At 41.0% G+C, this 23,531-nt stretch overlaps 1 protein-coding gene across 1 annotated transcript; it reads left to right on the forward strand.

Annotated features, from left to right (window-relative positions):
• Window positions 1–1,959: 1,959 nt before the first annotated feature.
• Window positions 1,960–22,268, forward strand: LOC310921743 (pre-B-cell leukemia transcription factor 1-like; the record flags this gene model as incomplete). The annotated part of the gene is made up of 9 exons (XM_083881963.1): window positions 1,960–2,204; window positions 8,352–8,425; window positions 11,362–11,693; window positions 13,010–13,200; window positions 15,511–15,646; window positions 16,831–16,981; window positions 19,025–19,122; window positions 20,341–20,427; window positions 21,295–22,268. 9 exons carry the CDS (start codon window positions 1,960–1,962, stop codon window positions 21,385–21,387), a joined length of 1,407 nt encoding a protein of 468 aa, XP_083738089.1. The 3' UTR covers window positions 21,388–22,268.
• Between the last annotated feature and the right edge of the window lie 1,263 nt (window positions 22,269–23,531).

Raw genomic sequence — 23,531 nt, forward strand, 5'->3', positions numbered from 1 at the left:
GGGGCTCCAGTGTCCAAAAATTCCCTGGAAAACTCCTGGTGAAACAAGAATTGAGAAGAATTTTGGATTCCTGGGAGGCTCCAGCATCAAAATCCCCACAAAAAACCCAAGATCGAGGGGGTTTTTAGGGATTTGGGACCATCCTGGACTCCTGAGGGGCTCCAAAATCCAAATTTCCATGGAAAACTCAAGAACGAGGGGGTTTTGTGGGATTTGGGACCATCCCGGATTCCTGGGAGGCTCCAGTGTCCAAAATTTCCTGGAAAACTCCTGGAAAACTCCTGGCCCAGATGGTTTTGTGGGATTTTGGAGCATCCTGGATTCCTGGGGGGCTCCAATGTGGATTTTTCCCTGGAAAACTCCTGGTGGATCAAGGACAAAGTGGATTTTTGGGATTCCAGGTTGGATTTTTCCCTGGAAAACTGGAAGATTTGTGGGACCCCCCGGGGGCAGAATTCCCATTAAAGACTGGAATTAACACAGAGTCGTTTTTCCTTGGAAAGGGATCAGGAATCCCCAGGATTTGGGAATTCTGAGGGTGGGATTTGGGAATGATGAGGGAAGAATTTGGGAATTCTGAGTGTGGAATTTTTCCCTGGAAAAGGCTCAGAAATCCCCCAGAACTTGGGAATGGCGAAGGAAGGATCTGGGAATTCTGAAGGTGGAATTTTCCCTGGGAAAAGCTCTGGAATTCCCCAGGAGTTGGGAATTCTGAGGGTGGAATTTTTCCCTGGAATTCCCCAGGATTTGAGAATTCTGAGGGCAACATTTTCCCTTGAATCCCCCCACAGGATTTGGGGTGGGATTTTTCCTCTGGAATCCTCCAGAATTTGGGAATTCTGAGGATGGGATTTTTCCCTGGAAAAGGCTCAAATATGCCCCAGCATTTGGGATTTCTGAGGGCAGAAATTTCCCTGAAAAAATCCCTCCCAACTCCCAGGATTTGGGAATTCTGAGGAAAAGCCACATTTTCCTTCTTTATTTCCCCCTCTTTTTCCCCTGATCTTGGGAAATTTCCCTGCGAGTTCTGGGAATTCCGAGGGATCCCTGCAGTGGAACGTGGTGACATTTCCCACCTTGGCTACAAAATTCCGTGGATAAAACGGGATTTTTCCAGCAAAACTGAGGTTAAACAGCCAAACCTGGAGCCCAGCATTTCCTCCAAAACTGGAATTGCTCCCAGTGGGAATTTTTAAGCTGCAATTCCTTCAGTTTTCCCCTTAATTCTTCCACTTTTCCTTTTAATTCCTTCATTTTTCCCTTTTAATTCCTTCATTTTTCCCTTTTAATTCCTTCATTTTTTCCTTTTTTATGCCAAAAATGTGATCAAAGTTCTGCTTTGTTGAGATTCAACCCCGGAGCCTCAAAACGATCCAAAACGGGGCTGTGGGTACAAAAAAATCCCAATTTTTTGAGTGGAAAAAGGAGAAAATTTGGAGCTTGCGGGGGCGTGGCCTCCAGAAAGGGGCGTGGTCAGACGAAGAGTAGGCGTGGCCAAGTGGGGTGGGCGTGGCTATGGTTGCCATGGAGACACTGTGACGTTGTAGGTGGGGCCGAGAAGGCGGAAATGGCGTCTCTGGGGGCGTGCCCACAATGGGGGCGTGGCCAACACAAGGCGGGATCGCCTCAAATGGCACAAGGGGGCGTGGCCAGAGCGGGGGCGTGACCAAAGAGTAATGGCGGGAATGTCCGTCCCCTCATGTAGGGGCGTGGCTTTTGTCGAGGGGCGTGGCCACGCGCAATGGCGGGAAGGTCGTCCCCTCCCAAAGGGGCGTGGCCTCCCATGGGCGGGGCGGGCAGGGGGCGTGGCCAGGGCTGGGCGTGCCCACCGCGGCGGCGGCGCGGGGGGGGCCGGGGTGGGGGGGGCCGCTCTGTGGCCGCAGGTCGGCGGCGCTCTTGTCGCTTCTGTCGCGATTTGTCGCGATTTGCGGCGCCGGGCCCGCAGCTGCAGGCCCGCCCATGGAGGCCGCGCCGCGGTTGGTGCCCGGGGTGGCCCTGCCGGGGGCTCTTCCGCCAGCGGCGCCTCCCCCCGGGGCTGCCGCTGCTCCCACCGGCGGGGACCCGCCGCCCTCGGGGCCACCAGCGGGGCCACCAACGGGGCCACCAGCGGGGCCACCAACGGGGCCGGCCCGGCGCGACACCGGCGATGTCCTGCAGCAGATCATGGCCATCACCGACCAGAGCCTGGATGAGGCCCAGGCCAGGTAACGGGCGGGGGACACCGGCACCGGGGACAGCGGGACCGCCGTGACTCAGCGTGGGGACAGCGAGGGGACAGTGTGGGGACACTGAGGGGACATTGTGGGGACACCGAGGGGATACAGAGGGGACACTGTGGGGACACTGAGGGGACACTGAGGGGACACTGTGGGGACACCGAGGGGATACAGAGGGGACACTGAGGGGACACTGAGGGGACATTGTGGGGACATTGTAGGGACACTGAGGGAACAGCGAGGGGACACCGTGGGGACATTGAGGGGACACTGAGGGGACATTGTGGGGACACTGTAGGGACACTGAGGGAACAGCGAGGGGACACCGTGGGGACAGTGTGGGGACAGCGAGGGGACACTATGGGGGCACTGAGGGGACACCGAGGGGACACTATGGGGACACTGAGGGGACACTGTGGGGACACTATGGGGGCACTGAGGGAACACTCTGGGGACACTGAGGGGACAGTGAGGGGGCACTATGGGGGCACTGAGGGGACACTGAGGGGACACCGAGGGGACACCGAGGGGACACTGTGAGGGCACTGTGAGGACACCGAGGGGACACTGTGGGGACACTGTGGAGGCACTGAGGGGACACTGAGGGCACAGCGAGAGGACACTGAGGGGACAGAGAGGGGACACTGAGGGGAAACTGAGAGGACAGTGTGGGGACATCGAGGGGACACTGAGGGGACACTGTGGGGACACTATGGGGGCACTGAGGGGACACTGAGGGGACACTGTGGGGACACTGAGGGAGGGTTTTGAGGGGAAACTTCCCCGCTCCGTCCAGGCCTCCTCATCCCGGGTGATGCTCTCGCTTCCCCCCCCCACCCCCGTTTTGGGGGCAATTCATGGGGATTTTCTCCCCTTCCCATCGTTTTCCCCCCATTCCCACCAGTTTTATCCCATTCCCAGGGGTTCTGCCCCATTCCCAGTTGGTTTTTACCCCATTTCCCAGGGGTTTTGCCCCATTCCCAGTGTTTTTCTCCCCTTCCCGTCGTTTTTCCCCCATTCCCACCAGTTTTATCCCATTCCCGGGGTTTTTATCTCATTCCTGGGGGTTTTATCCCATTCCCAGAGTTTTTCTCCCCTTCCTGTCGTTTTTCCCCCATTCCCACCAGTTTTATCTCATTCCCGGGGGTTTTATCCCATTCCCAGGAGTTTTGCTCAATTTCTAGTGGTTTTTTTTCCCCATTCTTGGCAGTTTTACCCCATTCCTGGTATTTTTGCCCCATTCCCAGCGGGTTTTGCCCAATTTCCAGTGTTTTTTCCCCATTCCCGGTATTTTTGCCCCATTCCCAGCAGGTTCTGCCCCATTCCCACCAGTTTTACCCTATTCCCAGTGGTTTTTTTTCCATTCCCAGTGGCTTTTGCCCCTTTCTCAGTGTGTTTTGCCCCATTTCCAGTGTTTTCCCCCATTTCCAGTGTGTTTTGGCCCATTCCAGTGTGTTTTGCCCCATTCCCAGCAGGTTTTCCCCCCTATTCCCAGCAGGGTTTTTCCCATTCCCAGTGTTTCTGCTCCATTTCCAGTGGATTTTTCCCAGTTCCAAGGAAGTTTTTCCCATTCTCAGGAAGTTTTTCCCATTCCCAGGAAGTTTTTCCTATTCCCTGTGGAATTTCCCCCATTTCCTGTGGGATTTCCCCCATTCCCTGGGGTTTTTCCCCATTCCTGTGGGATTTCCTCCATTCCCTCTTTTTTTATCCCCCATTCTCTGTGGGATTTCCACCATTTCCAGTGGGATTTCCCCCATTCCCTGGGTTTTTTCCCCCATTCCCGGTTTTTTTACCCCATTCCCAGTGGAGTCAGGCAAGACAATCCCGGGCAGAACTTCTGGGAATGGGGAAAAATCCTCGGAAAAGTGGGAAAACCCTCAGGAATGGGGGAAAAATCTGCAGGAATGGGATAAAAATCCCCGGGAATGGGGGAAAAACCCCAGGAATGGAACAAAAATCACTGGGAATGGGGGAAAACCCTCAGGAATGGGACAAAAATCACTGGGAATGGGGGAAAAATCCCAAGGAATGGGGGAAAAATCACCGGGAATGGAACAAAAATCACCGGGAATGGGGGAAATCTCACTGGGAATGGGGAAAAACTACTGGGAATGTGGGTAAAAACCCTGGAATGGGAAAAACCCTGCTGAGAGTGAGACAAAACTCACAGAAAATGGGGGAAATCCTCTGGGAATGGGAGAAAAATCCACTGGGAATGAGGGAAAAAAACTCAGGATTGGGGGAAAATCCCAGGAGTGGGGGGAAAAAACCAGGATTTGGGGGAAATCCCACTGAAAAATGGGGAAAACCCCACTGGGAATGGGGAAAAACCCACTGGGAATGAGGGAAAAATCTGGGAATGGGGAAAATTCCACTGGGAATTGGAAAAATCTCCATTTGGAATGGCGAAAAATCCCCAGGAATGGGAAACCTGGAGCTGCTTGGGGCTGGAATTTTGCCCAGGAGGGGCTGGGACCCCCCAGTTTGGGATAATTTGGAATAAATCCTCCATTTCCCCCCAGGAATTCCTGAATTTTAGGGCAAACCAGGGCTGGGAATGAGCACAATTCCAGGATTTTGGTGGGTTTTTTATTCCTTAATCAGACCCCACAAAAAACTGGCTTTTTTGGGGGATTTTTTCTCCTCATTCTTGCAGTTTTTGGGGAGCTGGGAGTGGTCCTGCTTCCCCAGGCTGATAAAAGTCCCTTTTTTTTTCTTATCTCACCCCAAAATTCGGCCCCTTTTGGGTGGGGCAGCCCCGAATTTCAGCTGTTCCCACGGATTATTTGTATTTTGTGAAGAGTTTCCCCTCCAAACCCTCAAAATTTGGGATTAAAGTAATTTTCTGGGTTGTTTTTTGGGATGGAATTGTCAATTTTTTCCCAAAATTCTCTTTTTTCTCCTTTTCTTGGGATTGTTTGGGGCATTTTCCACCTGCAGCTCCTCTGGGGATCCCCTAAATGTGGATTTCATGGAATATTGGGGAGAATTTGGGGATATTTGGGATAATTTTGAGTTTGTTGGAAGTTTCAATTCCCATAAATTGAGGAAAGATGTTTTTTTAACCCAAATCCTTTTAATATTAGCCCAAACCCACCAAATTTCCAGCAGTTTTAATGGAAAATCCACTTTTTTTCCCCCTGGGCTGCGAAGTTTGTTGGATTTGAGGCATTTCCAGCCACAAATTAAGGATTAATTAATAAATTCCTATTTAAACTTAAATGGATTTATTAAAATTAAAAACTTTGAGGGTTTTCAAGCCCTTGGAAAGTCTCAAAATTAGGAGTTTTAAGCTCCAACTGGGGAGAAGTTTGTTGGATTTGAGGCGTTTCCAGCCATGAATTAAGGATTAATTAATAATTTTCTATTTAAATTTAAATGAATTTATTAAAATAAAACTTTGAGGGTTTTTCAAGCCTTTGGAAAGTCCCAAAATTGGGAATTTTAAGATCCAATTGACGGGAAGTTTGTTGGATTTGAGGCGTTTCCAGCCATGAATTATCGATTAATTAATAAATTCCTATTTAAACTTAAATGGATTTATTAAAATTAAAACTTTGAGGGTTTTCCAAGCCTTTGGAAAGTCCCAAATTTTGGAATTTTAAGCTCCAACTGGGGGGAAGTTTGTTGGATTTGAGGCATTTTCAGCCATGAATTAAGAATTAATTAATTAAATTCTATTTAAATTTAAATTTTAATGAATTTATTACAATTAAAACTTTGAGGGTTTTCCAAGCCTTTGGAAAGTCCCAAATTTTGGAATTTTAAGATCCAATTGCGGGGAATTTTTTGGGTTTGAGGCGTTTCCAGCCATGAATTAAGGATTAAGTAATAAATTCCTATTTAAATTTAAATTAATTTATTACAAATAAAACTTTGAGGGTTTTCCAAGCCTTTGGAAAGTCTCAAAATTGGGGATTTAAAGCTCCAATTGGCAGGAAGTTTGTTGGATTTGAGCCGTTTCCAGCCACGAATTAAGGATTAATTAATAAATTTCTATTTAAATTTAAATGAATTTATTAAAATCAAAACTTTGGGAGTTTTCCAAGCCTTTAGAAAGTCTCAAAATTGGGAATTTTAAGATCCAATTGACGGGAAGTTTGTTGGATTTGAGGCGTTTCCAGCCATGAATTATCGATTAATTAATAAAATTCTATTTAAACTTAAATGATTTTATTACAATTAAAACTTTGAGGGTTTTCCAACCTTTTGGAAAGTCCCAAAATTGGGAATTTTAAGCTCCGGTTGGGGGGAAGTTTGTTGGATTTGAGGCGTTTCCAGCCACCAATTAGAGATTAATTAATAAATTCTTATTTAAATTTAAATGAATTAATTACAATTAAAACTTTGAGGGTTTTCCAAACCTTTGGAAAGTCCCAAAATTGGGAATTTTAAGCTCCAATTGGTGGGAAGTTTGTTGGATTTGAGCCGTTTCCAGTTACAAATTGAGGATTAATTAATAAAATTCTACTTAAACTTAAATGAATTTATTAAAATTAAAACTTTGAGGGTTTTCCAAGCCTTTGGAAAGTCCCAAAATTGGGAATTTTAATCTCCAATTGGCGGGAGGCGGGAAAAGGACCCGGCGGGGAGGAGCTGGGCGGGGTTTAATTAACAAATAATTATTAATTAATGAATTATTAATTACCTCATTACCCACCGCTGCCTCCGGGGACACAAATCGAGCGGTTTAACCCCAAAATTGGGGGTTTTAGGTGATATTTTTCCCTCATATTCCGGTTTTTATTGTGGACAAAGGGCTCGGGGCCGCCTTTGTTCTCCCGCCGCCGCTCCCGGCCTTGGTTCTTTATTTATTTTTTTTTTTTCCCCTCTGGAAATTCCCGCCGATTTTTTTTTTTTTATTTTTTTTTAAAGGCGAAATCCTGAAGTTTTGAGGTAAAAACTGAGAAGTTTTGAGGGAAAATTCCCAAGATTTGAGGGGAAATAAACAGGATTTGGGGCAGGGCCCCGAGCGGGGATCTCGGCAAAGCGGGAAAATCCCGGGAAAATGGCAAAAAAAAATGGATTTTAATTCATTTTCTGAGGGGGAAAAGGGCTCAAAAGCAGCAAAAAAAGAGATTTTGAGGTGGATTTTGCCTCCTGTGGGTTTTCCCGGTCTTTTTTCTGGAATTTAGCCCCAAAATTCTGGGAATTTTCACCTGTGAGAGGTTTTGCGGCCAGAAAAGCTGAATTTCCCTGGATTTGTTGGATTTTGGGATGAATTTGGACCAGAAAAACTGGAATTTCTTGAATTTTGGGATGGAATTTGTGGAAATCTCAAAGTTTTGGGGTAAAAACTGAGAAGTTTTGAGGGGAAAATTCTCAAGAATTGAGGGGAAATAAACAGGATTTGGGACGAGGAGCCCCGAGTGCGAAAATCCCGGGAAAATGGCAAAAAAAATAGATTTTAATTGATTTTCTGAGGGGAAAAAAGGGCTCAAAAGCGGCAAAAAAAGAGAGGGGGTTTCTCCAGAGGATTTTTCCTGATGGATTTTAGGACCAAAACCTGGAAAACTGAGGAATTTTGTGAATATGTGTTAAAAAATCCATGAAATTCAGCTCTAAATGGATTTTTCTGAGGTGAAAAAGGGCTCAAAATTAGCAAAAAAAGAGATTTTGAGGTGGATTTTGCATCCCGTGGGTTTTTCCCGGTGTTTTTTTGTGGAATTTAGCCCCAAAATTCTGGGAAATTTGGGATTTTTGGGATAAACCACAACTTGGGATATTTTGCCTCAAAAATCAGCTTCTTTTTCCTTAAAAATTGGCATTTTTTATACCTAAACTTTCATATCCTTATCTTTATTCCTGTATTTAATTATTATCTCCCTTAAAAATCAGATTTAGATCAAAATCCATGATGAAAAATCAACTTTTGGTGCCACTTCCAGCTTCCAAAATTCCAAAAATTCCCAAAAAATCCCCAAAAATTTGGATTTCTGGCCATTTCCATCCCATTTTCCTCCCAGAAAAACGAGATTAAACCTCAAAAAAACCCCAAAATTCCCATTTTTCCCCTGGATTTTCCCCTTTTTTCCAGGATTTTCCCCTCTCACTGTTCTTCTCTTTCCATGAGCCCAATTTGGGTTTTTTTTCTGTGGATTTTGGGGCTGATTTTTCCATTTTTTTTTTTTGCAGAAAACACGCCCTGAACTGCCACAGGATGAAGCCGGCCCTGTTCAGTGTCCTCTGTGAAATCAAGGAGAAAACAGGTCTGGATTTGATTTTTATTCTCATTTTTTCCCTCCAAATCCACTTTTTCTCCTCAATTTCCCCCTCATTCCACTTTATCCCAATTTTCCTCCATAAATTCTTCATTTAAAGGTTTTTTAAAATTAATTTTTAGGCCGAAATTTGATTTTTTTTTGTTTGTTTGTTTTTGTTTTGTTTAGGGTTTTTGTTTGTTTGTTTGCTTGTTTTTTGTTTTGTTTTGGTTTTGTTTTTTTTTTTAAAGGAAGAAAAAATAAATTTTGGGGTTATTTTTACAGGAAAATTCCAGGATTTAGGAGGGGTTTTTTTTAAGGAATTCCCTCTGGAAGCTGGAAAAATGCAGATTTTTTTTTGCTTTTCCTGGAAGGAATTAATTAATTAATTAATAATCAGTATTAATTAAGATGCGACATCAAAATTCTTCATTTTCCACTGAATTTCCTGCCCAGGACAAGGAATTTTGTGGGAATTTCACCCCAAATTTGTCTCTCCTGTGCTCCATCTCCACAACCTCCACTTGGAATGAGAAAATCCCGGGATTTTCTTCCCAGAAATGAGAAATTTTCATAATTTTTCCCTTTTTCTTCCTCTTTTTCCCCAGTTTTTCAGCCTCTCCAGTGCTCAGTATCCTCTCAGAGCCACCTGGAATGAGGAAATCCCAAATTTTGCTCCAAAAATGAAGAAATTATTTCTTTTTTTAAAATTTCTTCCCGTTTTTCTCCAGTCCTCAGTGGCCACAACCTCTGTGGAACCTCCTGAAATTAAAAAATCCCAATTTTTCCTCCCAGAAATCCCAGATTTTTCTCCAAAAAACAAGGGAATCCTTTTTTTTTTTTTTAAATTTCTCCTCATTTCTTCCCATTTTTTTCTGTCTCCTGGAACTGCCCAACCCAAGAAAATTCCAGATTTTTCTCCACAAACACAGAAATCCCAGGTTTTTGTCTACAAATCAGGAAATCTCTGGATTTTCCTCAGAAAAACGAGAAAAATAAATCAGAAAATCCCATTTTTTTCCTTTAATTTTTCCTCATTTCTTCCAGTTTTTCTCCTCTCTCTCTCTCCAATGTTCTCCATCCGTGCCTGAAATGAGGAAATCCCAAATTCTCTTCCTGAAACAACCGCGAACAACAAATTTTTGATTTTCTTCCCATTTTTCCTCATTTTTTTTCTAATTTTCCCTTTTTTTCCCTCATTTTTTCCTCATTATTCCTTATTTTTCCTATTTTAATGATTTTCCCTCATTTCCCAGCTCTCACTGTCCGCAGCCTCCACCTGGAACCACCTGAAACGACGAAATCCCAAATTCTCTTCCCGAAACCACCGCAAACAACAAATTTTTGATTTTTTTCCTCATTTTTTTTTTCTTTCCTAATTTTCCCTGATTTTGCCGAATTTTCCATTTCCCCCCGATTTTTCCCAGCCCTGAGTGTCTGTAGCCTTTACCTGGAACCACCTGAAATGACAAAACCCCAAATTCTCTTCCCGAAACAACCGCAAACAACAAATTTTCAATTTTCTTCCCATTTTTCCTCATTTTTTTCCCCTAATTCTCCCTAATTTTCCCTTTTCCCCTCTTTGTCCCCAGTGCTGAGCATCTGCAACCTTTACCTGGAACCCCCTGAAATGACGAAATCCCAAATTCTCTTCCCAAAACCACTGCGAACAACAAATCCTCGATATTTTTTCCTGTTTTTCCTTATTTTTTTTCCTAATTTTCTCTTTTTTTTCCTCATTTTTCAATGATTTTCCCCCCATTTTTCCAGCTCTCAGCATCCACAGCCTCCACTTGGAACCCCCTGAAATGACGAAACCCCAAATTCTCTTTCCAAAACCGCCGCGAACAACAAATTTTCGATTTTTTTTTTTTTTCATTTTTTTTCCCTAATTCTCCCTAATTTCCCCTGATTTCCCCAGGGCTGAGTGTCCGCAGCCTCCCCCTGGAACCACCTGGAACCACCTGGAACAAGGAAATCCCAAATTCTCTTCCCAAAACCGCCGCGAACAACAAATTTTCAATTTTTTTCCTCATTTTTTTTTCTTTTCTATTTTTCCCTAATTTTCCCCTGATTTCCCCAGCGCTGAGTGTCCGCAACCTTTACCTGGAATCACCTGAAATGATGAAACCCCCAATTCTCTTCCCGAAACTGCCGTGAACAACAAATTTTCGATTTTTTTTTCTTTTTTTTTCCTAATTTTCCCATTTTCCCCTGATTTCCCCAGCGCTGAGTGTCCACAGCCTCCACCTGGAACCACCTGGAACAAGAAAATCCCAAATTCTCTTCCCGAAACCGCTGCAAATGACAAATCCTCTATGTTTTTCCCCCATTTTTCCTCATTTTTTTTCCTCATTTTTTTCCTCATTTTTCCTCATTTTTTTCCCTCATTTTTCCTGATTTTTAAAATGATTTTCCCTCACTTTCCCAGCTCTCACTGTCCGTAGCCTCCACCTGGAACCACCTGAAATGACGAAACCCCAAATTCTCTTCCCGAAACCGCCGCGAACAACAAATTTTCAATTTTTTTCCTCTTTTTTTTTTCTTTCCTAATTTTCCCTAATTCTCCCTAATTTTCCCTAATTTTTCCTAATTTTCCCTGATTTTCCCTGATTTTCCCTGATTTTCCCCAGCCCCGAGTGTCCGCAGCCTCCACCCGGAACCACCTGGAACCACCTCAAACAAGGAAATCCCAAATTCTCTTCCCGAAACAACCACAAACAACAAATCCTCAATATTTTTTCCCATTTCTCCTAATTTTTTTCCTGATTCTCTCTAATTTTCCCTTTTCCCTCTGATTTTTCCCCAGCGCTGAGTGTCCACAACCTTTACCTGGAATCACCTGAAAAGACGAAACCCCAAATTCTCTTGCCGAAACCGCCGCGAACAACAAATTTTCGATTTTTTTTTTCATTTTTTCCCCTAATTTCCCCATATTTCCCCAGCGCTGAGTGTCCGCAGCGTGTCCGAGGAGGAGCCCCCGGACTCTCAGCTGCTCAGACTGGACAACATGCTGCTGGCCGAGGGCGTGGCCGGCAAACCCCCCGAAAAACACAGGAAAGAGCCCGGAAAAATGGGAGAAGGAGCCGGAAAAATCCTGGAAGGTTCTGGAAAAGTGGGAGAAGGAGCAGGAAAAGGTGTGGAAGGGGCAGGGAAGGGCGGGCCGGGCTCCCCAGGGGGGCGTCCCCACGAGCCCGGCACAGAACACGCCGATTACCGCGCCAAGCTGGCCCAGATCAGACACATCTTCCACTCCGAGCTGGACAAGTACGACCAGGTGAACTTCCCGGGAAGATTTGGGGGGAATTTGGGGGAAATTTGGGGTTTTTTTTGGTTTTAGTGGGAATTTGGAGGGTTTTTTTGGGGGTTTGGTAAGAATTTGGGGGTTTTTTTGGGAAATTTCAGGGGTTTTTGGGGTTTTTTTGGTGGGAATTTGAGAGTTTTGATGGAAATTTAGGGGGTTTTGAGGATGTTTTGGTGGGAATTTGGTTTTTTTTAAAGAAAAGGAACAGCAAATTAAAAAAAACAAAACAAAACACACACACAAAAAAAAAAAAAAAAATCCACCAAAAAAACCCAACATTTTTTGGTGGGAATTTGGGGATTTTTTTGGGGGTGTTTTGGTGGAAATTTGGAGGTCTTTTAAAAAGAAGAAACCCCAAACTTTAAAAAAATAATTAAAAAAAAACCCCAACATTTTTTGGGATGTTTTGGTGGGAATTTTGGGGGTGTTTTGGTGGGAATTTGGGGGTTTTTTTAAAAGAAACCCCAAAATAAAAAAAAATTATTAAACATTTATAATATTATTATAACATTATTAAAATGTATTGAAATATTTTTTCTATGTTTCTATGTCTTACAACAATATTAAAATGTATTAAAACCTATATTTTTCTATATTTTGTGTTGTTCCCCTATATTAATTTTAATAAATCAATGCTTAAAATATATTATTATTTTTTATATTTTTATATTTTATACAATTAATAATATCTATTGAAATTTATTAAAATATATTATTTTATATATGTTAATACGTTATAACATTAAAATATATTAACATTTATGAAAATATCTTATATATTTCTATATTTCATAATACTATGAATATATGTCAAAATTATTAAAATATATTATTTTATAAATATATTTTATATATTTTTATATATATATGTATTTAATAACATTATTAAACATTTATAACATTATTATAACATTATTATAACATTATTAAAATTCATTGAAATATATTTTTTCTATGTTTTTATATCTTACAACAATATTAAAATATATTAAAAGCTATAATTTTCTATACTTTGTGCCGTTCCCCCATATTAACGTTAATAAATCAATACTTAAAATATATAATTTTCTATATTTTTATATTTTATAACACGATTAAAATCTATTAAAATGTATTAAAACCTATATTTTTCTATACTTTGTGCCGTTCCCCCATATTAATGTTAATAAATCAATACTTAAAATATATTATTTTTTATATATTTATATTTTATAACACGATTAAAACCTATTAAAATGTATTAAAATATATTATTATCTATATTTTATAATTTTTTTTATCTTTCCCAGGCGTGCAGCGAGTTCACGACGCACGTGCTGAACCTGCTGCGGGAGCAGAGCCGGACGCGGCCCATCGCCCCCCGCGAGATCCAGCGCATGGTCAGCCTCATCCACGGCAAGTTCGGCTCCATCCAGGTGCAGCTCAAGCAGAGCACCTGCGAGGCCCTCATGATCCTCAGGTCCAGGTTCCTCGACGCCAGGTGAGAAAATTTGGGGACAAAAGTCCACCAATGGGGGATAAAATGTGGCTACTTTTGGGTGGGCATCATCCATGGCAAGTTCAGCTCAAGCAGAGCAACTGCGAGGCCGTTGTGATCCTCAGGTCCAGGTTCCTCAACGCCAGGTGAGGGGGTTTGGGGAAAATCAGGGATATTTGAGGAAAAATGTGGATATTAGGTGAAAAAATATAGATATTTTTGGGTGGGCGTCATCCACGGCGAGTTCAGCTCAAGCAGAGCAACTGTGACAGCGAGTTTTGGGAAAAAATTCTTCCTCCAAGGGAAAAAGTGTGGATATTTGATGAAAAATGTGGATATTTGATGGAAAACATGGATATTTTTGGGTGGAATGTGGGTTTTGATGAAAAATACGGATATTTTTGGGTGGGTGATGTCCATGGTAAGTTTGCCTCAAGCAGAGCAGCTGTGAGGTCGTCGTGATCCTCAGGTCCAGGTTCCTCAACGCCAAGTCAGCCCAATTTGGGGGAAAATATGAATATTTGGTGGAAAATTTGAGAATTTTGGTTGGGCGAGGTCATCAGGTCCTCATCAGGTCCAGATTTCTCAGGTCCAGGTTCCTCGTCACCAGGTGAGCAAATTTTGGGAAAAAAATCCTGAAATGGGTGGAAAAATGTGGCTATTTGATGGAAAATCTGGATATTTTTGGTTGGAATGTGGGTTTTGGAGGAAAAATGTGGATATTTGGTGGAAAATATGGATATTTTTTGGTGGATGATGTCCACGGCAAGTTCAGCTCAAGCAGAGCAACTGCGAGGCCGTCATGATCCTCAGGTCCAGGTTCCTCGATGCCAGGTCAGCAAATTTGGGGGAAAAATTGCTGAAAAAGGGGCAAAAATATGGATATTTTTGGGTGGGTGATGTCCATGGTAAGTTCAGCTCAAACAGAGCACCTGCGAGGCCCTCATGATCCTCAGGTCACACTTCCTTGATGCCAGGTGAGCAAATTTGGGGGAAAAATTGCTGAAAAAGGGGCAAAAATATGGATATTTTTCGGTGGGTGATGTCCATGGTAAGTTCAGCTCAAGCAGAGCAACTGTGAGGTCATCGTGATCCTCAGGTCCAGGTTTCTCGACGCCAGGTGAGCAAATTTTGGGAAAAAAATCCTAAAATGGGTGGAAAAATGTGGATATTTAGTGGAAAAGGTCGATATTTTTGGGTGGGTGATGTCCATGGCAAGTTCAGCTCCAGCAGAGCAACTGTGAGGTCATCGTGATCCTCAGGTCCAGGTTCCTCGATGCCAGGTGAGCAAATTTGGGGGAAAATGTGGATATTTGGGGGAAAAACCCAAATATTTGATGGAAAAATGTGGATATTTTTGGGGGGGTGATGTCCATGGTAAGTTCGGCTCAAGCAGAGCCCAGCAGAGCCCCTGCGAGGTCATAATGATCCTCAGGTCCAGGTTCCTCGACGCCAGGTCAGCAAATTTTGGGCAAAAATTGCTGAAAAAGGGGCAAAAATACGGATATTTGGTGGAAAAATACAGATATTTGGGGAAAATAGGGATATTTGTTGGGTGGGCGTCATCCATGGCAAGTTCAGCTCAAGCAGAGCAACTGCGAGGCCGTTGTGATCCTCAGGTCCAGGTTCCTTGATGCCAGGTGAGCCAATTTGGGGAAAATCAGGGATATTTGAGGAAAAATGTGGATATTTTATCGAAAATAGGGATATTTGTTGGGTGGGCATCACCCAAGGCAAGTTCAGCTCAAACAGAGCAACTGCGAGGCCGTCGTGATCCTCAGGTCCAGGTTCCTCCATGCCAGGTGAGCCAATTTGGGGGGGAAATATGGATATTTGGTGGAAAATACAGATATTTTTGGTTGGAATATGGGTTTTGGAGGAAAAATGTGGATATTTGGTGGAAAATAAGGATATTTGTTGGGTGGGTGATGTCCATTGCAAGTTCACCTCAAGCAGAGCAGCTGTGAGGTCGTCGTGATCCTCAGGTCCAGGTTCCTCAACGCCAGGTGAGCCCATTTTGGGGGAAAAATTCCTGAAATGGGTGAAAAAAATACAAATATTTGATGAAAAACATGAATTTTTTTGGTTGAAATGTGAGTTTTGGTGGAAATAAAAAGGTATTTTTGGGTGAAAATTAATTGAATTCCAAATAATTTGATTATTGGAGCCATTTTGAGGCTCCATACCCCCACTAAATCCCAAATAAATTGATTTCTTTCCCATTTTGAGGCTCCAAACCCCCATTAAATTGTGAATAATTTGATTTATTTCCATTTTGAGTCTCTATAATCTGATTTTTTTTCCCTTTTGCAGGCGGAAGAGGCGCAATTTCAGCAAACAGGCCACGGAGGTGCTCAATGAGTATTTCTATTCCCACCTGAGCAACCCCTACCCCAGCGAGGAGGCCAAGGAGGAGCTCGCCAGGAGGGGGGGAATTACTGTGTCCCAGGTGGGCAAAAATGGGATTTTTTGGCAAATTTTTATTCCTTTTTTAATAAAAATTTGGGGTTTTTAAATGGTTTTAATTTGAAGTTTTAAATAGTTTTAATTTGGAATTTTTGTGGGTTTTTTTGTCATCATTTTTGGTCCCTGGTGCAGCAAAAAAATGGGATTTTTTGGCAAAATTTTAATCCCACTTAAATAAAAATTTGGGGTTTTAATTTGTTTTAATTTTATATTTTGAATTGTTTTTATTTTGGATTTTAAATGGTTTTAATTTTAAATTTTCTTTTTTTTTCGCAGTCATTTTTGGTCCCAGGTGGGGCAAAAATGGCATTTTTGGGCAGATTTTATCCCTTTTTCATTAAAAATTTGGGATTTTAGGTGGAATAATTCTGGTAGTCTTCCCCCAGTTGGGGCAAAAAAAATGGGATTTTTGGGCAAATTTTTATTCCTTTTTCAATAAAAATTTGGGATTTTAGGTGGAATCACCGTCTCCCAGGTGGGGAAAAATGGGATTTTTGGGTAAAATTTTATGCCTTTTTTAATAAAAATTTGGGGTTTTAAATGGTTTTAATTTGAAATTTTTGGTTTTTTTTATCGTGGTCATTTTTGGTCCCAAGTGGGGCAAAAAAAAATGGGATTTGGGGCAAAATTTTATCCCATTTAAATAACACCATTTTGAGACAGGAAAATTCCAAATATTGTGGGAAAAAAAAAATTTAACCCAGGAAAATTCCAAATATTGTGGAAGTAAAAAACCCATTTTATCCCAGGAAAATTCCAAATATTGAAGGGAAAAAAACCCCATTTTAACCCAGCAAAATTCCAAATATTGTGGAGGAAAAAGCCCATTTTAACACAGGAAAATTTTAAATATTATGGAGAAAAGAGCCCAATTTAACCCAGGAAAATTCTGAATATTGAAGGAAAGAAAACCCATTTTAACCCAGCAAAATTCCGAATATTGAAGGAAAAAAATCCATTTTAACTCAGCAAAATTCCAAATATCGAAGGGAAACCACCCCCCAGTTTAACCCAGGAAAATTCCAAATATTGAAGGGAAAAAACCCATTTTAACCCAGGAAAATTCCAAATGCTGCAGGAGTAAAAGCCCATTTTAACACAGGAAAAATTCAAATATTGTGGAGAAAAAAAAACATTTTTCCCGTATTTTTTCTGGATTTTTCCCAGGTTTCCAACTGGTTTGGGAACAAGCGGATCCGCTACAAGAAGAACATGGGCAAGTTCCAGGAGGAGGCCAATATTTACGCGGCCAGGACTGCTGGGGACTCTGCTGGGGCTGCTCCGGGCCAGGGCAGTGCCCCCTCCACACCAAACTCCGGTCAGAGGGGCATTATTAATTGGGATAATTAATAATTAATGACCTGGGAATAGTTAATTAATGGTCTGGGGGTCTGGGTCTTAAGAGCGTTGTAGAGTTTGGTTTTAATTCTGGTTTCTGTTGCTGCTGCTGCTCCAGGCCAGGGCAGTGCCCCCTCCACACCAAACTCTGGTCAGAGGGACATTATTAATTGATAAAATTAATAATTAATGACCTGGGAATAGTTAATTAATGACCTGGGGGTCGGGGTCTTAGGAGTGTTGTGGGATTTGGTTTTAATTTTGGTTTCTGCTGCTGTGAGCCAGGGGAACCAGGGCAGTGCCCCCTCCACACTCAATTCTGGTCAGAGGGGGGTTATTAATTGGGATAATTAATAATTAATGACCTGGGAATAGTTAATTAATGACCTGGGGGTCTGGGTCTTAGGAGTGTTGTGGGGTTTGGTTTTAATTTTGGTTTCTGTTGCCGTGGGCCAGGGCAGTGCCCCCTCCACACCAAACTCTGGTCAGAGGGACATTATTAATTGGGATAATTCATTAATTAATGACCTGGGAATAATTCATTAATGACTTGGGGATAATTCATTAATGATCTGGGGTTCTGGGTCTTAAGAGCGTTATGAGATTTGGGTTTAATTTTGGTTTCTGCTGTTGCTGCTCTGGGCCAGGGCAGTGCCCCCTTCACCCCAAATTTTGGTCACTGGGACATTATTAACTGTGATAATTCATTAATTAATGACCCGGGGATAATTCATTAATGACCTGGGGATCTGGGTCTTAGGAGCGCTGTGGGATTTGGTTTTAATTTTGGTTTCTGCTGTTGCTGCTGCTGTGGGCCAGGGAAACCAGGGCAGCTCCCCCTCCTCACGCAATTCTGGTCAGCAGGGCTGGGAAATTCCTGATTATTAATTGGGAATAATTAATTAATGATCTGGGAGTCTGGGTCTTGAACCAGGGCAGCTCAACCTCCACCCCAAATTCCAGTCAGCAGGAAATTATTAATTGGGATAATTCATTAATGACTTGGGGTTCTGGGTCTTGGAAGCATTGTGGGATTTGTTTTTCCTTTTTTATTTCTGTTTATTTCCCTCTATTTCCTTTTTTTATTTCCCTTTATTTCCTTTTTTATTGCTGTTTATTTCCATTTGTTTCTGTTTATTTCCATTTATTTAGTTTTATTTCAGTTTATTACCATTTATTTCAGTTTATTCCTGTTTATTTCCCTTTATTTCCAGTTATTTATTTTTATTTCAGTTTATTACCCTTTATTTAATTTTCTTTCACTTTGTTTCCTTTCTTTCCCTTTTAGTGTCCTTTTATTTCCATTTAGTTAATTTTATTTCCATTTATTTAATTTTCTTTCCATTTATTTCTTTTATTTCCCTTTTGCATTTATTTCAGTTTATTTCTGTTTATTTCCCTTTATTTAATTTTCTCTTTTCCTTTTAATATCCTTTTAATATCCTTTTAATGTCCTTTTATTTCCTATTTAGTTAATTTTATTTCTGTTTATTTCAGTCTGTTTCTATTTATTTCCTTTTTGTCCAGTTATTTCATTTTATTTCAATCTATTTCCATTTATTTCCCATAATTTCCTTTATTTTCATTTTACCTTTTAATGTCCTTTTATTTCCATTTATTTAATTTTATTTGATTTTATTTCATTTTATTTCCATTTATTTAATTTTATTTTCTTTCTTTCCCTTTTAATTTCATTTTGTTTCATTTTGTTTCAGTTTATTTCTGTTTATGTCCTTTTAGTTCCATTCGTTTCCTTTTTATTTAATTTTATTTCCATTTACTTCACTTCGTGTCTGTTATTTCCCTTTATTTCATTTTATTTCCTTTTTCATTTCATTTTATTCCCATTTAAAATCCCTTTTATTTCCATTTTATTTCCATTTTTATTCCCCTTTTATTCCCCTTTTTATTCCACTTTATTCCCTTTTTTATCTCACCTGAAGAACCATTTTGGGTGGGTTTGTGCTTATAAAAATTCTTATTTTAAAATTAATTTTTTGGATTTTTTTGTTGTTTTTTGCAGCTTCCTCTGGATCTTTCAAGCTGACAAATTCAGGGGATTCCTTCCTCAACCTGCAACCCTTGACCTCCTACCAGAGCCCTCCCCACGGGCAGCCCCAGGTCAGTGAGGAAAAGCAGGAAAAAGGGGAAAAATCCCAAATTTCTGCCCTGGATTCCACAGGAATCGATTAATTCTCTTTCTTGGTTTCATTTTAATTCTAATTTTAATTCTAATTTTAATACTAATTTTAATTGATGTTTAAAGTTTTGTCGTCATTTAAATTTCTGGTTTTACTGAAAAGCTGAAATTCCTGTTGGAATGAGGACTGAAATTCTAAAGTAAATTCTTAAATTCTTAATGAAATTACTATTAAAATTATCAGTGGAATTCTCTCTGAAATTCCAAAATTCTCACTGAAATTCTCACTAAAATTCCTGTTGGAATGAGGAGTGAAAATCTTAAATGAATCCTGAATTTCTTTATGAAATTCCTGTTGAAATTCTCAGCGGAATTCTCTCTGAAATTCCAAAATTCTCACTAAAGTTCCAAAATTCTCACTGAAATTCCTGTTGAAAATGAGGAGTGAAATTATTAAATAAATTCTGAAATTCTTAATAAAACTCCTATTGAAATTATCAGTGGAATTCTTAATGAAATTCCAAAATTATCACTAAAGTTCCAAAATTCTCACTGAAGTTCCTGTTGAAAATGAGGAGTGAAATAAATAAATTCTTAATGAAATTCCTACTGAAATGATCAGTGGAATTCTCACTGAAGTTCCAAAATTCTCACTGAAGTTCCTGTTGAAAATGAGGAATGAAATTCTTAAATAAATTCTGAAATTCTTAATAAACTCCTATTAAAATTATCAATGGAATTCTTGCTGAAATTCCAGCCAAAATTCCTACTGAAATTCCTAAACTCCTAAATTCTCTTCTCTCACTTAAAGCCCTAACTTGAAATTCTCTCTGAAATTCTGAGTGAAATTCTTAAATTCTCACTGGAATTCTTAAATTATCTCCAAAATTCTCACTTGAAATACTGAAATTCCCAGTAAAATCCTCACCAAAATTCCTGTTGAACTTCTTATTCTCACACCCATAAATTCCCTCACTCTCCATTGAAATTCCCACTGGGATTTTTTATAATTCCCTGATTTCTTACCAAATTCTCAAATCCCTGTTCTCAAATCCTTCTGCTCGCTCAAACTCTCACTTCAGTCCCTTCAGTTCTTTATTCCTATGGAAACTCAGACTGAAAAATTCCCATTTCAAGAATTTTTAAACTTTTTTTTTCTTATTTTTTCCTTATTTTTTCTCATTTTTCCCCATTTTCAGATGGATTCCCTGCACCACATCCTGCACCAGACCGGGAGGTTCGACCCCCTGGTGGGGAACCCTTTGTACTCCACGCAGCGCCTCGATGTGAGTGGGAATTTAATTCCTGAATATTGGCAATAAATACTATTTCTTACCTTTATTTTAATGTTTTATTTTGAATTTATTTCTATTTTTTATGTTTTTTATTTTTACCCCAATGTGGCCGATGTTGGGGTGGGGGAAAAAGCTAAAAAAAATTGAATCGAATTGATTAAAAATCAATTTAAAATCAATTAAAAATTGATTTCAGATCTTTAAACTTTTCAACATGTTTAATATGTTTTTCAATAGATTTTGTACGATAAATAATTATTGTACATTGAATACACCAAAAAATATAAATTTAGATTTAAATGTATGAATTACAAGCATATACTTAATGATATGACATAATAGTATATATTAGATATTATATATTATATAATAATTATTATATATTATACTATATAATATATATTTTATATAATAATTATATAATATAATTTAAATAATATATAATTATATAATGTAATATAAAAATATAAGTATATAATATAATATAAAAATATAAGTATATGTAATATAATATAGTATAATAATATATAATAGTATATAATAATATATAATAATATATTAATTTATATAATTACATATTATACACAATTAATATTATACATGAAAGACACACGCTTTTAATAAAAGCGTGTATAATAATATATGTAATCCTTTATAAAATGGATGAATTTATATTGAAATTTATAAATTATAAATATGCAAATAAAGGGAGAAGGAGTTTTTTTTTGGTATATCCACGGACTGCGCCATTTCCTTTTTAAACCTCCAAACACACAACGTTGTATTATGTCATCTATACGTAATTTATTGATGATTAATATTAATAAATAGGAATTAATTGTGTTTTCCCACCCCCAGGCCAACGGCAGCTGGCAGGACGCCCCCACCCCGTCCTCCATCACCTCCCCCGCCGGAGACCCCGGGAGCGTCACCTCCGACGCCTCCAATTAAACACTTGGTTTGGGACCTTTTGGACGAGAGGAGAGAGGTCAATTAGCGTTAATTAATCCCCCTTGCTCTTGGGCCTGAATTATTGACTGACAGAGAATGAATTACCTCAGAAAAAGCCAGTGGATTGTGATGGCAGCGACACCTCTACCTCTCCCCCGCCGGGACCTGGGATTGTTCCTGCCAGCTCCGTTTCGCCTCAGAAATTCCGTTTTTTTATTGAAAAACCTCATTTTACAGCAAGAACCTGAAGAAGAAAAAGAAAAGAGTCTTGGCGTTTGTCTCCAGTTTTACAGCGGAAGAAAAACGGATTTATTTTTGTTTCTGTCCTGTTTTTTACGCTGGGATTTCTGTTTGAGGTGAAGAGTTCCAGTTGATCCCCCCTCCCCATTATTGTAATTGTATGTTCTCTGTATTGTCATTTTCTATAGGGAATTCTGCTTTTTCTTAACTAATTTAGTTAATGAACGGGAACTTTGCTTTACCAAACTTCTCACAGGTCGGACCTTCCATTGGTGTCATTCCAAAGGATTTCACCTCGGAAAACTCCACAGCTTTACTTTTTCTGATGAAAAAGCAAAAAAAATACAAGGAAAAAACCCAAATTCACCACAAAACAGCCAAACCACTGACTGGATTTCCCCATGGGAATTCCAGGGGCTTTGTGCCATTCTGGTGCTGTTCACAGAGTCCACCCCTTTCAGTTGAGATTTTATCAAAGAAAATAAACTTCCAAAGCCTTTTTTTTCCCTTTTTTTTTTTATTTTTCTCTTTTCCCTACTTTCTCCTGTTTTTTTTTCTCTCACAGGTTTGGAGAGTGAGAAATTTGGGAGAGGTGGGAAAATGGCGGGAGGTTTGTGAGGGGAGGGAAAATGGCAGGAAATGCTGTGAGGGTGGGAAAATGGCAGGAATGACATGAGGGGTGGGAAAATGGCGGGAATGACATGAGGGATGGGAAAATGGCGGGAATGTGTGAGGGGTGGGAAAATGGCGGGAATGTGTGAGGGGTGGGAAAAGAGTGGGAATGTGTGAGGGGTGGGAAAATGGCGGGAATGTGTGAGGGGTGGGAAAATGGCGGGAATGACATGAGGGGTGGGAAAATGGCAGGAATGTGTGAGGGGTGGGAAAATGGCGGGAATGTGTGAGGGGTGGGAAAATGGCGGGAATGTGTGAGGGGTGGGAAAATGGCGGGAATGGTGTGAGGGGTGGGAAAATGGCGGGAATGGTGTGAGGGGTGGGAAAATGGCGGGAATGTGTGAGGGGCAGGAAAATGGCGGGAATGTGTGAGGGGTGGGAAAATGGCGGGAGGTTTGTGAGGGGTGGGGAAATGGCGGGAATGGTGTGAAGGGTGGGAAAATGGCGGGAATGTGTGAGGAGCGGGAAAATGGCAGGAATGGTGTGAGGGGTGGGAAAAGGGCGGGAAGGACGTGAGGGTGGGAAAAGGCGGGAAGGGCGTGAGGGGTGGGAAAATGGCGGGAATGTGTGAGGAGCGGGAAAATGGTGGGAATGGTGTGAGGGGTGGGAAAATGGCAGGAATGTGTGAGGGGTGGGAAAAGGGCGGGAATGGTGTGAGGGGTGGGAAAATGGCAGGAATGTGTGAGGGGTGGGAAAATGGCAGGAATGTGTGAGGGGTGGGAAAATGGCGGGAATGTGTGAGGGGTGGGAAAATGGCAGGAATGTGTGAGGGGTGGGAAAAGGGCGGGAATGGTGTGAGGGGTGGGAAAATGGCAGGAATGTGTGAGGGGTGGGAAAATGGCAGGAATGTGTGAGGGGTGGGAAAATGGCGGGAATGTGTGAGGGGTGGGAAAATGGCAGGAATGTGTGAGGGGTGGGAAAATGGCGGGAATGTGTGAGGGGTGGGAAAATGGCAGGAATGTGTGAGGGGTGGGAAAAGGGCGGGAATGGTGTGAGGAGAGGGAAAATGGCGGGAACATCATGAGGGACAGGAGAAAGCAGGAGCGGTGGGAAAAGGGTGGGAATGCCTTGAGAGTGTGAAAAACAAAAATTCACTCTTAGAATATTTTTCAAAAGTTTAATAAGGGAATTAAAAAGGACCATGTCCAGCACTGCGGTGATCCTGGCTATGGGACAATGAACACACCAGTACATTAAGACAATGTTATCAATATACTGTTACTTTACTAAAG

The sequence above is a fragment of the Zosterops lateralis genome (genome assembly GCF_965231275.1).
Source record: "Zosterops lateralis genome assembly, chromosome: 36".
Taxonomy (NCBI): domain Eukaryota; kingdom Metazoa; phylum Chordata; class Aves; order Passeriformes; family Zosteropidae; genus Zosterops; species Zosterops lateralis.